The 14508-nt window shown below is 41.6% G+C and overlaps 1 protein-coding gene across 8 annotated transcripts in view; it reads right to left on the reverse strand.

The window, feature by feature from the left end:
* SUSD1 (sushi domain containing 1) overlaps positions 1–14508 on the reverse strand; it is a 149115-nt gene that overhangs the window by 111469 nt on the left and 23138 nt on the right. For all 8 annotated transcript variants that reach the window (XR_002337296.2, XM_084992219.1, XM_084992197.1 and 5 more), the window contains exons 4-5: positions 8399–8551; positions 7553–7732 (exon numbers count right to left, since the gene is read on the reverse strand). Coding sequence is in view for 7 of the 8 variants with exons in the window: in XM_084992219.1 (XP_084848345.1) it covers positions 7553–7732; positions 8399–8551 (333 nt within the window). In the remaining variant the exon portion in view is untranslated. The remainder of the gene's footprint in view (positions 1–7552; positions 7733–8398; positions 8552–14508) is intronic.

Raw genomic sequence — 14508 nt, forward strand, 5'->3', positions numbered from 1 at the left:
TCATAAGGTGGCAACTTGAATTTAAAAAATGTTATCCCAACCATCAGAGGGAAACGGAGGGCTAGAGTAGTCCATGAAGCACATTCACAAGACAGCTTAGGAACTACTGTAACCAGGCTAATGAGCTCATTAAGACCAAAAGGTCCACTTGCCCTTAGGGCAGAAGAAAGAGAAAAATTACTTTTGATGGATTTTGTATTCTAAAGTCTCCCATGAACTTTAACCTCGACTAACAATACATTGCCTTCAGATTGTATTCATAGGCCATTTGGAGGAAAAAGAAAAATTTCCGTTTCACATAAAAACACCTGGTGGTGCAGTGGGGTAAGGATCTGGCATTGTCACTGCTGTGGCTCGGGTTCAATCCCTGGCCGGGGAACTTCCACATGCCACAGGGGTGGCAAAAAAAAAAAACAACCAAAAACAACAACATTTACTGTCAACAAATAGTGTCTAATAGGGAAATAGGTAGAATCTGAACACTTCAGAAATTGCAGAGGGAGTGATAGGACAGGTAAAACCATGAGTGCTGGAAGGAAAAAAAAGAGTATATCAATATACCTCTTGTAAGGATCTTCCATTTGTACAGGTGATAATGGTTTCTGATGCTTTGCGCTGCATAGGAATCTTTTTCTTTTCCCCCTAACATTAAAACTCAAAACTCTTCATTGTGGAGTTGCCACTGTGGCACAACAGGATCAGCGGCCTCTCTGCAGTGCCAGGACATATAGGTTTGATCCCCAGCCTGGCAGAGTTGGTTAAAGGATCTGGCGTTGCCACAGCTGTGGTATAGGTCACAACTGCAGCTCAGAGCTGATCCCTGGTCTGGGAACTCCATATGCTGTGGACAGCCAAAAAAAGAAAAGAAAAAAGAAAAAACACAAAATCTCTTCATTGTAATGTTCTAGTTGTAAATATAACACTTGAGTCAAAAACTAATAAATAAGGTAGAGAAAGCTGAAGAATTTTAGACCTTCCCACTTGATGGTAGGGCGTTTCAGAAAGACCTTAAATTTTTATTAGAAATATTACCTGCCACTCCCCGCTAGACTCTGACTCTCCTACGGTGATGACAAACACTTCTCCAGAAGCTACTCTGCATCAAGCACAATGCCAAGCGCTTTGTATCATTATGTCATTAAAGCTTCACAATAACTCTATAGGCTGGCGGCAATTTTATCCCCTTCCACAGAAGGAACTGGAGTTTGGAGAAGTTTAGAGAAGTTTAGAGGGGGTTATGGAACTAGTGAGCTCAGCCAAAACTCACATGAGGCTTGCTGCTTCTAAAACGCATGTCTCATCATCCTGAATCTTAAAACCAATGTCACCATGCATTTACCCACTCAAGTGGTTCCAATCCATTTGCAAGTAAGATATTTTAATGGCATTTACTTGGCAAAAGGGTGACACAAGAGATGTGTTGCATGCAACAAGTTGATAGTTTTAAAAGAGCAGTATGTAGCGAAGTGCCAGAAAATCTATTTCAAAGGACCAAAAAGTCCCATCACCTGGAACACAGATGCGAAACACAAGGTAAGTGTGCTGCCACACCACGCTCCCTCACCCACGTGGACACCGTGGGCGGATCTCAGCACTGAACCCTGCTAAGTCCGAGTATGCTCAGAACCTTCGCGTGCCTCGGCACATTCAGAGGCAGCAGGGCAATGAAACGTGCCTGCCGCCCCTTGCCCGAGTGCACTCTTGTATTCCAACTTTGGTCAAAACTTTTTCAAACCCTCCTCAACCAACTCCGTAGAGATGAGACTGGGCTCCACTGAGAAAATCTCAAAAGATTCTCCGCAACAACAGACATCCTCTGGGTGGTTCGTTGACTCCGCAACAACAGACATCCTTCTGGGTGGTTCTAAGATTCCGTGGTGCAGGAAGGCGTGTTTGGCCCAGTGTCCCTCTCCTTACACACGTCCAGCTTGCCCACCTCTAGGGCTCACCAGGCCTGCTTCTACATGGAATTTGTCTTCTAGAAAAGTGCTTTGGGTTCTCAACTTGATACATAAACTACTGACAAAAGGTAAGTCACTTCCTTGCTTTGGTTCTTAATGGGGAAGAATACCCATTATTCATTGTAAATAGAATATTTTTGAAGTGGGAAATATGCCAACCTATTAATCACCTCAAAAGTCATTTCTATAGAGCAAATGAGGAGTTCCTGTTGTGCTGCAGCGGAAACGAATCCAACTGATAACCATGAGGTTGCAGGTTCAATCCCTGGCCTCCTTCAGTGGGTTAAGGATCCAGTGTTGCCGTGAGCTGTGGTGTAGGTCACAAAAGTGGCTCAGATCTGGCATTGCTGTGGCTGTGGTGCAGGCCGGCAGCTGTAGCTTCTATTAGACCCCTCGCCTGGAAACCTCCGTATGCCAAGGGTGTGGCCTTGAAAAGAAAATAAATAAATAAAGAGCAAATGAGACAATGCTGATGGAAAACCTTGTAAACCTTAAAGGGCTGGTCACTCTAGAGAATGAGGCTCTGCTATGAGTAGACTTGAGAAACCATGTCCCGCCCTTGTTAGCCAACTCAAAAAAGACACTCTGGGAGTGGCTCAGCAGGTTAAGTATCTGGCATTGTCACTGCAGTGGCTTGGGTTGCTACTGTGGTAGGGGTTCGACCCCTGGCCCAGGAACTTCTACATGCTGCAGGCAAGGTCAAAAAATAAAATTAAATTTTAAAAATTATTTTTAAAAGAAGAGGAATTGCATTTGGAGTGGATACGCAATGAGATCCTGCTATATAGCACAGGGAACTGTATCTAGTCACTTGTGGTGGAACATGATAGAGGATAATGTGAGAAAAAGAATGTGTGTGTGTGCATATATATATATATATATATATGTATGTATGACTGAGTCACTTTGCTATACAGCAGAAATTGACAGAACATTGTAAATCATCTATAATGGAAAAAATAAAAATCTTAAAATAAATAAACATCTTTTTAAAAAGAAGAAGAGGAAACTGTCTCTGCAATCAGCCCAGAGGGTTGGGCCAGCCATCCTGGAGGGCTCCCGTGCATGGATATGGGGAAACCAAAAGCCAGCCCCAGGGTCTTGCTTCCATTGCATCGAAGCATGGAAATGTCATATGCCAAGTGAGAAGTAAGCAGGAAGGTGCAGAAGACAGAGTAAGAAGGTATAGAATCTGGAAAGGACATGAAGCTTGCGGGGTGAAACTAGAGAGGAGGCTAGCGTCTCAGCAAGGCTGAGCCACAGGATAAGCTGAGACGCTGTCCAGAAGCCAGTTCCACTATGCCCGCCACTGTCTGTGCCACCTTTCGGGGGACTCCGGGTGCTTCTATAGGCCTTAAGTATGCTAGGCACTGTTGCAGGTGCTGGAGAGGTGACGCTGAAGACTATATGGTCGCTGAGTCCTCAGACTGACAAGGCCAACAGGGCAGGCAGATAAAAACTATGAACATAATTCTAATTAACAGACTTATGCATTGGGTACTAAGCAGGAGAAGGTCAGAGACGACTTGAAGCTGAAACTTGAAAGAGCTTGCTGTACAAAAAGCAGTAGACTCCCTCAACAGGTGAATGAATAAGTAAAATGCGGTGTGTGTATATGTGTTTATATATATGTGTGTGTGTGTCTATATATATATAATAGTGGGTATGTGTGTATATATGTGTGTGTATGTATATATACATAAAATAGTGGGGGGTTTATATATATTTATATATAGTAGAAAATTATTCAGCCTTAAAAAGAAGTGAGGTTCTTCAAAAGATGCAAACTTCCACTTATAAGACAAATAAGAACTAGGGATGTGATGTACAACATGGTAAACACAACACGGCAGAACATTACATATGAAAACCGTTTAAGAGTAAATCCCAAGAGGTCTCATCACAAGGAGGAAATATCGTTTCTCTATTTAATTTTGCAAGTATGAGATGAGGAATGCTCACTAAACTCACTGCGATGATCATTTCATGGTGTGTGTAAGTCAGATCATCACGCTGTACACCTTAGGCTTATACAGTGTTGTATGTCAAATACATCTCAATAAAACTAAAAGGAAAAAAAAGAATTTAGATCTAAAAATGCTATAACATAGATGAGCCTTGAAAACATTATGCCCTGTCAAATAAGCCAGACATAAAATGATAAGTATTGTAGGAGGCCACATACGAGGTAACGAAAGTAGAAATTCACAGAGACAGAAAGCAGACCAGAGGTTCCCCAGGGTAGAGGGAGAAAGGCATGGGGAGCTATTATTTGACAGGTACAGTGTTTCTAGTTGGAACCATGAAAATGTTCTGGAAACGGACATCGGTGATGGCTGCACAACCTGGCGAGTGCACTCAATGCCACTGAACATTAATGTGTGCATTTTACACCAACTAAAGTTTTAGACATTGTTTTTTTTTTTTTTTTTTTTTTTTCCTTTTTCTCTTTGGAAGCATATTCACGGCCTATGGAGGTTCCCAGGCTAGGGATGGAACTGGAGCTGTAGCCACCGGCCTATGCCAGAGCCACAGCAATGCGGGATCCCAGCCTCGTCTGCACCCTCCACCATAGCTCACGGCAACACCGGATCCTTAACCCTCTGAGCGAGGCCAGGGATCAAACCCGCATCCTCAGGGATAGTAGTCAGGTACGTCAACTGCTGAGCCATGGCAGGAACTCCCACAATCAAATTTTTAAAGCAGGCTGGCAATTATTTCAAGCAGAGAGAAAAGGCCCTGAAGCTGATAGACTGACATACCGGTTGGGAGAGAAAGATGGGAGATGTAAAGTGTAGAGAAGCCCCCACCCCACCCCACCCCAAAGTAGCAGCAGAGCCTCTGGGGACGCAGCAATTGGGAGAAGGCAAACAGCAGGATCCACCAACTGTCCCTTCTCTGATGGGGAAGTCCGTCATAGGACACATACGCTGCCATCTGGATCACACAGCTGCTCCTTTCACAAGTACCTGCTCCTCGGCGTCCAAGTTCACAGTTTGCTAGTGTTTCTAGTGGAATTCCTGATTCCCGTGGCTTTATAACGCGGAGCTAAAAATACAGTGCCAGCTGGCACGTGGCCCAGATTCTGGAGCCCCAAAGAAGACTGAAGGATAAATAAGAAGGGATGTGCTTAAAAGGGAGCAGGCACAGACCGGAGAAGCCGGTGGCCATGTGGTGATACGGGGGAGAAGGAGGGGGAGGGTGTCAGCAGGCAAAGGGGGGAACAGTTATTACAGGAGGGAAAAAAGAAGTGAAGACTTGCTAAATCACAGTTCTTCGGGGAATGTAACACCTACCCTCCTCTAAATGAACTTGCTGCATTCTCAGGTCAATAATCCCACCCCGACTACTGATTTTTCAAAGGCATACGAATTGTCTTATATAGGGTTTCCTATATGAATCTCTAGGGAGTTCTTTGATATGCATCATGGTGCCTTCTAATGTAAGTTCTGCATTTTAACTGGTCCACTGAAAGATAATGTTAGAACTAAAATGTACTTTTAGAATTTCTTAACCCCCAGAATGATAATTATCAAAATGTGTTTAGAGCCTGAATTGAAATTCAGAATATCAAAAGGATTAACTGCCTTGCTGTGGCATAGGCTGTGGTGTAGGCTGGCAGCTGTAGTTCTGATTGGACCCCTAGCCTGGGAACCTCCATATGTCACGGGTGCGGCCCTAAAAAACAAAAACAAAAAAAAAAGGATTAACTTAGCCAAGCACATCACTGAAGTTTCTCAGCAATAAATTCCATGAAAACTAGGAGTTCCCGTCGTGGCGCAGTGGTTAACGAATCCGACTAGAAACCATGATGTTGTGGGTTCGATCCCTGGCCTTGCTCAGTGAGTTAAGGATCCAGCGTTGCCATGAGCTGGAGACGCAGCTTGGATCCCGCGTTGCTGTGGCTGTGGTGTAGGCCAGCGGCTACAGCTCTGATTCAACCCCTAGCCTAGGAACCTCCTTATGCCGCAAGAGCGGCCCCTAGAAAAGGCAAAAAAAAAAAAAAAAATCCATGAAAACTAATTATTTTGCTTTTTTCCAAAATGGAGCAACTTTCGTACATTGTCTAAAATTCATTGTAAAAAATTATTTCAATACAGAAAATATATAAAATATAAAAATCACCCAAGACCCCTCCCAGTGGAAATTACTACGGTTAACATTTTAATATATAAATTTATAAGCTTTTTCATAAACATACACATATATATGAACTTTTTCAAAGGTAAGAGCATGTTATTCATACAGTTTGTAATTCAGTAATATACTGTTAATACTTACCTATGTCAAAAAACATTCTTTCCAACATAATTGCTGTTGGCTACAAAATATTCCATTGTATGTATATGCTATTATTTATTTAAACAATTTCCTTACTGATACACTTTTGGAATTGTGTCCAATATTTCACTGTTATAAACAAATACAGCTACAAAAAAATGTGAGTGCCATACACTTCTCTCTACAAATAAATTTGAAAGTAAATTTTAATTTAGATGATTTTTCTAAGATTATATAAATTATCAAAATGGTTACAAAAAAGGACAGGAAATTTAGACCTGTGAGTATTAATTTTTTTTAGAAATATCCCAAGCGGGGAGTTCCCATCGTGGTGCAGTGGTTAACGAATCCGACTAGGAACCATGAGGTTGCAGGTTCGATCCCTGGCCTTGCTCAGTGGGTTAAGGATCCGGCATTGCCGTGAGCTACAGTGTAGGTCACAGATGCGACTCGGATCTGGTGTTGCTGTGGCTGTGGCGTAGGCTGGCAGCAGTAGCTCTGATTAGACCCCTATCCTGGGAACCTCCATATGCTTCAGGTGCAGCCCTAAAAAGACAAAAGACAATAAAAAGAATGCAATTCTTAAAATGGGATCTGATGAATGTTTACTTAATATTAGATATGAGAAGCCTGAAACTGGTAAATTATGAAGAAAGAGAAAGCCAAATGTAAAAAACAAACCAAAAGTCAGCATCATCACAAAAACAGAAGCCGTATAACAGAGTGATGAAGCACACAACCTCAGAAACCAGTATTCTACGTTCAAATTTCACTCCATCAACTAGTTGTATAATCTCAAACAAATTACTTAACTTCAGGTGTGATAATAACACTATACACTCATAGGGATACTGCAAGGATTGAATGAGTCGACATATATATAAAGTGCTTAGAACAGCACTTGACAGCACTTGACGCAAGAATAAGTAGATGTATGTAACATCGAAAAGCCAAGATCATGAATGAGTAATGAAACACAAACCATTCTCATGAGAGTCAGGCATAAAAAAGACTTTTCAAAGTCAATACCACTATTTACATTTTTGTTATGAAAACATTAGCTAAGTGGTCAGTCAAGAGAAAACTGTAACTTTTATAAATACAGAAAAATGAAAGATGGAGTTATCATTATTTGCAGATGATATTATTTCTGTAAATGCCCAGAGAGTCAACTGAAAACCTAGCAGCAACCATAGCAATTTACTGGACTCAGGTAATTCATTCACTACCCCAAAGAGAGACTTAGAGGAGAGTATGCAAACAATCTCAAGATGGTATAAGCTGGGAATCTGAACTTTTGGAGAACTCACCTTGGCAATTTAATTTTGGGGACTCCCATGTGCCCGAGGCTGTGCAGCTTGAAACTGTATCTTCTGGATCACTGAAAAATCCTTCCTTGCAAGCATAACGAACCTGGCTGCCAAACCTGGAGGTATAATTTCCTATGATATGGCCATCTGGGACCTCAGGAGGGGTGCCGCAGTCTATTTCTGAAAATAAATGAATGTCAAATCCATTACTATGTAAATTTTCAAAATTCATATTCTCTCTCCACCTCTACCTTATCCCCTCTCCTCACCCCACACCCCCCCCCAAAACACACACACACACACACACAAGCCACATTTTAAATAGGCGGGTTTGTTTCCACATGACTTCTGGGCATCTTTCCAATGACTATCTCTATTCAATCAACTGGCCTTCCACAGGTAATAGCATCTATACATGCACCAAACTGAAAGAACTTGGCAATCAACCCTTACTAATTCATGCTAACTACAGAGAAGCCTAAGCCAGTGCAATTGCACAATACCTTAATTATATAGGCCTTTATAATTTTCAGGGTCACTTTTGAGATGCTGGTCCTTACCAGATCAGCTGTGTTTACTGTCAACCATAATGGTTAATATCTGAATGTCTACTAACTACTAAAAATCCCTGAAATTGACTAATTTTAGCTTTTCTAATATAGCTCAGCTACACATTAACAACATTTTATCTGGACGGTTACTTTATTTCATAGGTTATACATGTGCAAAGGAACAGATCCCACCCACATCCCCAACACAGACCCACAGACCTAGGGTCAGAGCAGAAGGGAGTCAGCACCCACAGAATATCACCTGCAGATGCTGCCTTCTTTGGCGGAAACCCACCTGTGCATAACGTGGCATCTCGGGTGGGATGGAAAGGCTCAGGCCCGCTCTTCGGCAGGTGTCCGTCCATACAGTAGCATTCAAAGCTCCCATGAGTGTTCACACACCGTCCTCCGTGCCTGCACAGGCCGGAAACCTCACACTCATCTATGTCTTGAGACCCAGCCCAAATGCCAGACAGGAGAGAAAAACAGCAAAAGGAAAAAAAAAAAAAAGGTGGGACATGGTGACAGCCATTTCTTACATTCTCAATTTACACTTATAAGCGGATGGCACTTGTTTGCAACCACATCCTCAAGTTTATTTTACTCCTTAAGAGCTCTACTCTTATAGCCTTCACATCATGGACACTAAGAGGGGCTCAATAAATATTTGGCAATGGGTTCTGAAAATTTATAAAAATACCAGCTCTCTAACCACCAACAAAATGAACGCAACACGTATGCTAGCAAATTCAATGACCATAAGATAAGGATGGCTTCAACCTCAACTAAAATAGCCGAAGTAGAACTCCTAACACAAAACAATTTAGACCACAGTGAAAAATGCTTTCCAACTCATGAGTACAAGATGATGAGACATGATATAGAGAAGATAACTCAGGGAGAAGCCAGCATCTGTAGCAAGTGGTGTGGGAAAGTTGGGCAGTCACACATAAATCAAGTTAGAACACACCCTCACGCCACACACAAAAATAAACTCAAAGTGGCTTAAAGACTTAAACATAAGATAAGACACCATAAAACTTCTAGAAGAGAAGACAGGCAAAACATTCTCTGACATAAATTGTACCAACATCTTCTTAGATCAGTCTCCCAAGACAAGAGAGAGAAAACAAAATAAATATTAGACCTAAGAAACTCAGCTTCTGCACAGCAAAGGAAACCATAAACAAAACGAAAAGACAACCTACAGACTGGGAGAAAATATTTGCAAATGAGATGACCGACAAGGGCTTAATTTCCAAAATATACAAACAGCTCATACGATTCAGGAACAACAACAACGACAACAAAAATCAGTTGAAAAATGGGCAGAAGACCTAAATAGACATTTCTCTAAAGAAGACATAGATGGCCAATGGGCACATGAAAAGATGCTCATCATCACTAATTATTAGAGAAATGCAAACCAAAACTACAATGAGATGTCACCTCACATCAGTCAGAATGGCTATCAATAATAAGTTTACAAATAATAAACGCTGGAGAGGGTGTTGAGAAAAGCGAACCCTCTTACACTGTTGGTGGGAATGTAAATTGGTGCAGCCACTATGGAGAATGTATGCAGGTTCCTTAAAAAACTGAAAATAGAGTTGCCATATGATCCAGCAATCCCACTCCTGGGTATGTAACCAGATAAAGCGATAATTCAAAGATACATGCACCCTTATGTCCATGCAGCACTATTCACAATAGCCAAAATGTGGAAACAACCTAAACGTCCATCAGCAGAAGAAGTGAGATATATATATATATATATATATATATATATATATGGAATATTACTCAGCCATAAAAAAGCATAAAATAATGCCACTTGCAGCAACATGGATGGACCTAGAGATGATCACATCAAGTGAAGTACATCAGAAAGAGAAAGAAAAATACCATACAATATAACTTACATGTGGAATCTGACACAAGAGTTCCCTTGTGGCGCAGAAGGTTAAGGATCCAGTGTTGTCACTGCTATGGCTCAGGTCACTGCTGTGACGTGGGTTCAGTCCCTGGCCCGGGAACTTATGCATGCCAAAAGCAATGCCAAAAAAATAAATAAAATAAAATACCGCACATATCAACATATCTATGAAATGAAAGCAGATTCACAGACATAGGGAATAGGCTTTTGGTTGCCAAGGGGGTCGGAGGGGAGGGGAGGAGTGGGAGTTTGGGATTAGCAGAGGCAAACTATTATATATAGAATGGATAAACAACTAGGTCGCATTGCATAGAACAGGGAACTATATTCAATATTCTATGATAAACCAGGGAAAAGAATATGAAAAAGAATATACATATATACATATATATACATATACGTGTATAGCTGAGTCACTTTGCTGTACAGCAAAAATTAACACAAAATTGTAAATCAACTATACTTCAATAATATTTAAAAAATATTTTTTAAAAATGAAAAGATCTCAGAAGGGTCTCACTAATTTTACAAAGATTAGGGCTTAAAACAGCCTTCAAGAAGGACGAGAACTGGAGTTCCCGTCGTGGCTCAGCAGTTAACGAACCAGACTAGCATCCATGAGGACGCAGGTTTGATCCCTGGCCTTGCTCAGTGGGTTAAGAATCCAGCGTTGCCATGAGCTGTGGTGTAGATTGCAGACGCGGCTCAGATCCTGCATTACTATGGCTGAGGTGTAGGCCAGCAGCGACAGGTCCAATTTGACCCCTAGCATGGGAAACTTCATGTGCCCTGGGTGTGACCCTAAAGAGACCAAAAAAAAAAAGAAGGGCAAGACCTGCTCCTGAGCAGACTTTTCCCCTTGACTGAAGATTGCCAGTGGTAGTAGGTCCAGGAGTAAAAACCACACAATAATTCAGATGCTGAGGAAGAAATCTCTCCGTCCATTAGCGGTCCCCCTGCACTCTACCCCTTGGAACTGGCTTAAAGAACAAAATTTAAGGAGTTCCCACTGTGGCACAACGGAATCAGTGGCATCTCTGGAGCACTGGGATGCAGGTTCAATCCCTGGCCGGGCACAGTGGGTTAAGCAGGTGTTGTCACTGCTGTGGCATGAGTCACTGCTGTGGCTCGGGTCACTGCTATGGTACAGGTTCAACCCCTCGCCTGTGAATTTCTGCATACAGTGGGCATGGTCAGAAAAAATTTCAATGGAGAATGAAGTAAATGTATAAGAATTCACATCAAAAGAAAAATTGCTCAGCTTATGTATTCAGATCCAAAGAAGTCTTTTGAGGGGATGGACATGAATACTGAAAAATGAGTAATTCTAAATTTCATGGAATAAAAGAAAAATCTATAAACCTCCTGTAAGAAAGGAATGATAATTTATGAGGAAAAGAGAATCAATCTGATCTAGGAACTTCTTATCTGAAACACTGAATGCACTGGAGTCATGCATCCAAGGTTCTAAGGACAAGGAAGCAAAACCTCATGCTATATTGAAGCAAAGGAATGGCATTTGAGAATATGAATGATCTCAAGAATTCCACTACTGACATTTCTTTTCTGAAACAGATTTTGAGGAAATACTTGAGCCGGTGAAAAACATCAGAATGAATAATGGCAAGAAAGGGGAAGGAAGACATCATAAAACAAAACAAAGAGTGGTGGGAAATGAAACCAGTAAAACTTCAACAACTGTTGATAACAGCATCATGGAAGTTTTGGTAATTGTTAGGAGAGAATTCTTAAAATAAAAATAATAGAAAATAAAATCAGAATGAGAATCCTCAAAAAGATTTCGTTTCTTACCCTATAAAATTAGCACTGCCCCCACCAGGGCATAGGAATATGGCTTTGCCAACAAAGCAAAATGTCCCTATGTCGATGAAAACTACAGTGGAATGCATGCTGTAATCCATGACCTTAAATTCCAGCTTTGAGGCCTGATGGCATTATTAAAATGAAAACGTCATCCCAGATATAAAATAAAATAAAATAAAATAAAATCAGGAGTTCCCCTCGTGGAGTAGCAGAAACAAACACGACTAGGCTCCATGAGGATGCAGGTTCGATCCCGGGCCTTGCTCAGTGGGTTAAGGATCCGGCGTTGCCATCGCCGTGAGCTGCAGGGTAGGTCACAGAATGTGGCATGGATCCCATGTTGCTGTGGCTGTGGTGTAGGCCTGCAGCTGCAGCTCCAATTCCACTCCTAGCCTGGGAACTTCCATATGCCCTGGGTGTGGCCTTAAATAAGTAAATAAATAAAATCTCAATCTAGTAAAACCTTTAGAAATGATTTCAACACTATAGGATCCCACGTATGTTCCCAAACTGGAACCCATCCTTATAGCTCATCAAGATTTTTTTATTCCTTGGAGTTCCTGTCGTGGCGCAGTGGTTAACGAATCCGACTAGGAACCATGAGGTGGCGGGTTCGATCCCTGACCTTGCTCACTGGGTTAAGGATCTGGCGTTGCCGTGAGCTGTGGCGTAGGTCGCAAATGTGGCTCGGATCCCACGTTGCTGTGGCTCTGGTGTAGGCCAGTGGCTACAGCTCCGATTAGACCCCTAGCCGGGGAACCTCCATATGCCGCGGGAGCGGCCCAAGAAATGGCAAAAAGACAAAACCAAAAAAAAAAAAAAGATTTTTTTATTCCAATGAGGAATTTGTAAAATGTCTTTATCTCTACACCTTTAACAGAGAAATCATTTTCCAGCCTGTCCACCTGCCCCAGACTCCTCAAAAGACAGTGAGTGGGAATAAATGGATTGTTCAGCAGACTGCTGAAAGTAAGTAGTCCAGGTATTATGGGCCCAAAACACATCGGCATGGAGAAGACTCCGGGTTTCTAGATACTGAGTAGCTCTATATGGGTCACTACAGGCATTAATCAGCTTGCTTTGCACACAGTCATCCAGCAACCTAATAACAGTAATTGTTATAATGACTGTTAATAACAAAAACTCCTGCATGTCATCATGCACATGCCAAGCACTGTTCTAAACACCTCATTATTTATTACCGATTATTTTCATCTTACTTAATCCTCGCAATAATCCTGGGAGGTTGATGTTACTCTTATCTCCATTTTACAGATGGAGTAACTAAAAAATGGTTAAGCAACTAGACAAAAGTCATGCAGGTTAAGTAATAGAAAAGCCAGGATCAGAAGATACCATTACACCACACTATTTCTCTCTTTATCATCGAATTATACCACCATCCAATCAATAATTCTCTATCTTGTCCACAGAGATTGTCAAAGATATCAATTACCTGAATAAAATCTGGATGTATCTACCGCGGATCCCTGAGAGTATAGTATAGCATGGTTTCAACCTTTAATCCCCTGCTACCTCCGAATGCTCACAAACCATCCCTTTTCTAGTTCTAGAATCTTGGCTGGATAAACATGTTAAGTTCATCAGAACAACTCCACGTAGTGGTAGGTTCCACGGGGGTCTCAAAGTTTATAACCTGTTTGCTTGGGAATCAAAAACATTCTGAGCAACCTTATTAACATACTTAACTAATCAAGGGGGAAAATTCCCTATGCCCCAGTCTATATATAGGATTATTATCATAGAAAATAGAAAAACAGGGAGTTCCCATTGTGGCTCAGTGGTTAATGAATCCGACGAGGAACCATGAGGTGGCAGGTTCGATCCCTGACCTTGCTCAATGGGTTAAGGATCCATCGTTGCCGTGAGCTGTGGTGTGGGTTGCAGATGCAGCTCGGATTTGGTGTTGCTGTGGCTCTGGCATAGGCCGGTAGCTACAGCTCTGATTCGACCCCTAGCCTAGGAACCTCCATATGCTGCGGGAAGCGGCCCTAAAAAAGGCAAAAAAAAAAAAAAAAAAAAAAAAAGAAAGAAAGAAAGAAAGAAGCAAAACAGAGCAGGACACTCTGACCTGGGTCCCAGGGCCCTGGTGTTCTATATTTAATCCTTTCAACTAATAACATGGATTTGAAAATCAAACAGAGCCAGGTTTGAGAACTGATGCTGCTACTCACTAGTTGTACTAATATCTGTTCCTTAACCTTTCCAAACCACTTCTGTAAAATGAAGTTAATTACAGTAGGTTTTTTGGTGGAGATTAAATAAAACATGCAGAAAGCACTTAGCATAGTGCTTGACTGAACCCTGGTCCTCAATGCGAGTTAGCTAATACATGAATGGGCCTCGCCTCTCTACTGCCTCGGTTCTCCCTGGAGCACAAGCCACTCCTTCATAACCCACACCTGACCATGAATTTATAACAAGGAGATAATTACGTGTAAGCATATAAGTACAAGGATGTTCATTACAGCATTTCTTATAATAGCAAAAAGCCAGAAAAACAATCACAATGGGGAGAAAATAATCAGTTAAGTAACATAATACAGCCATTTAATAAATTCTATGCAGTTAATTTAAAAGATATCATAGGAGTTCCCTGGTGGCCGCACAGTGGTAGGGTCCAC

The sequence above is a fragment of the Sus scrofa genome, chromosome 1 (assembly GCF_054392235.1).
Source record: "Sus scrofa isolate SSC_HxYL_T2T_F1_AM1 chromosome 1, Sscrofa_HxYL_maternal_Yorkshire_Landrace_v2.0, whole genome shotgun sequence".
Taxonomy (NCBI): domain Eukaryota; kingdom Metazoa; phylum Chordata; class Mammalia; order Artiodactyla; family Suidae; genus Sus; species Sus scrofa.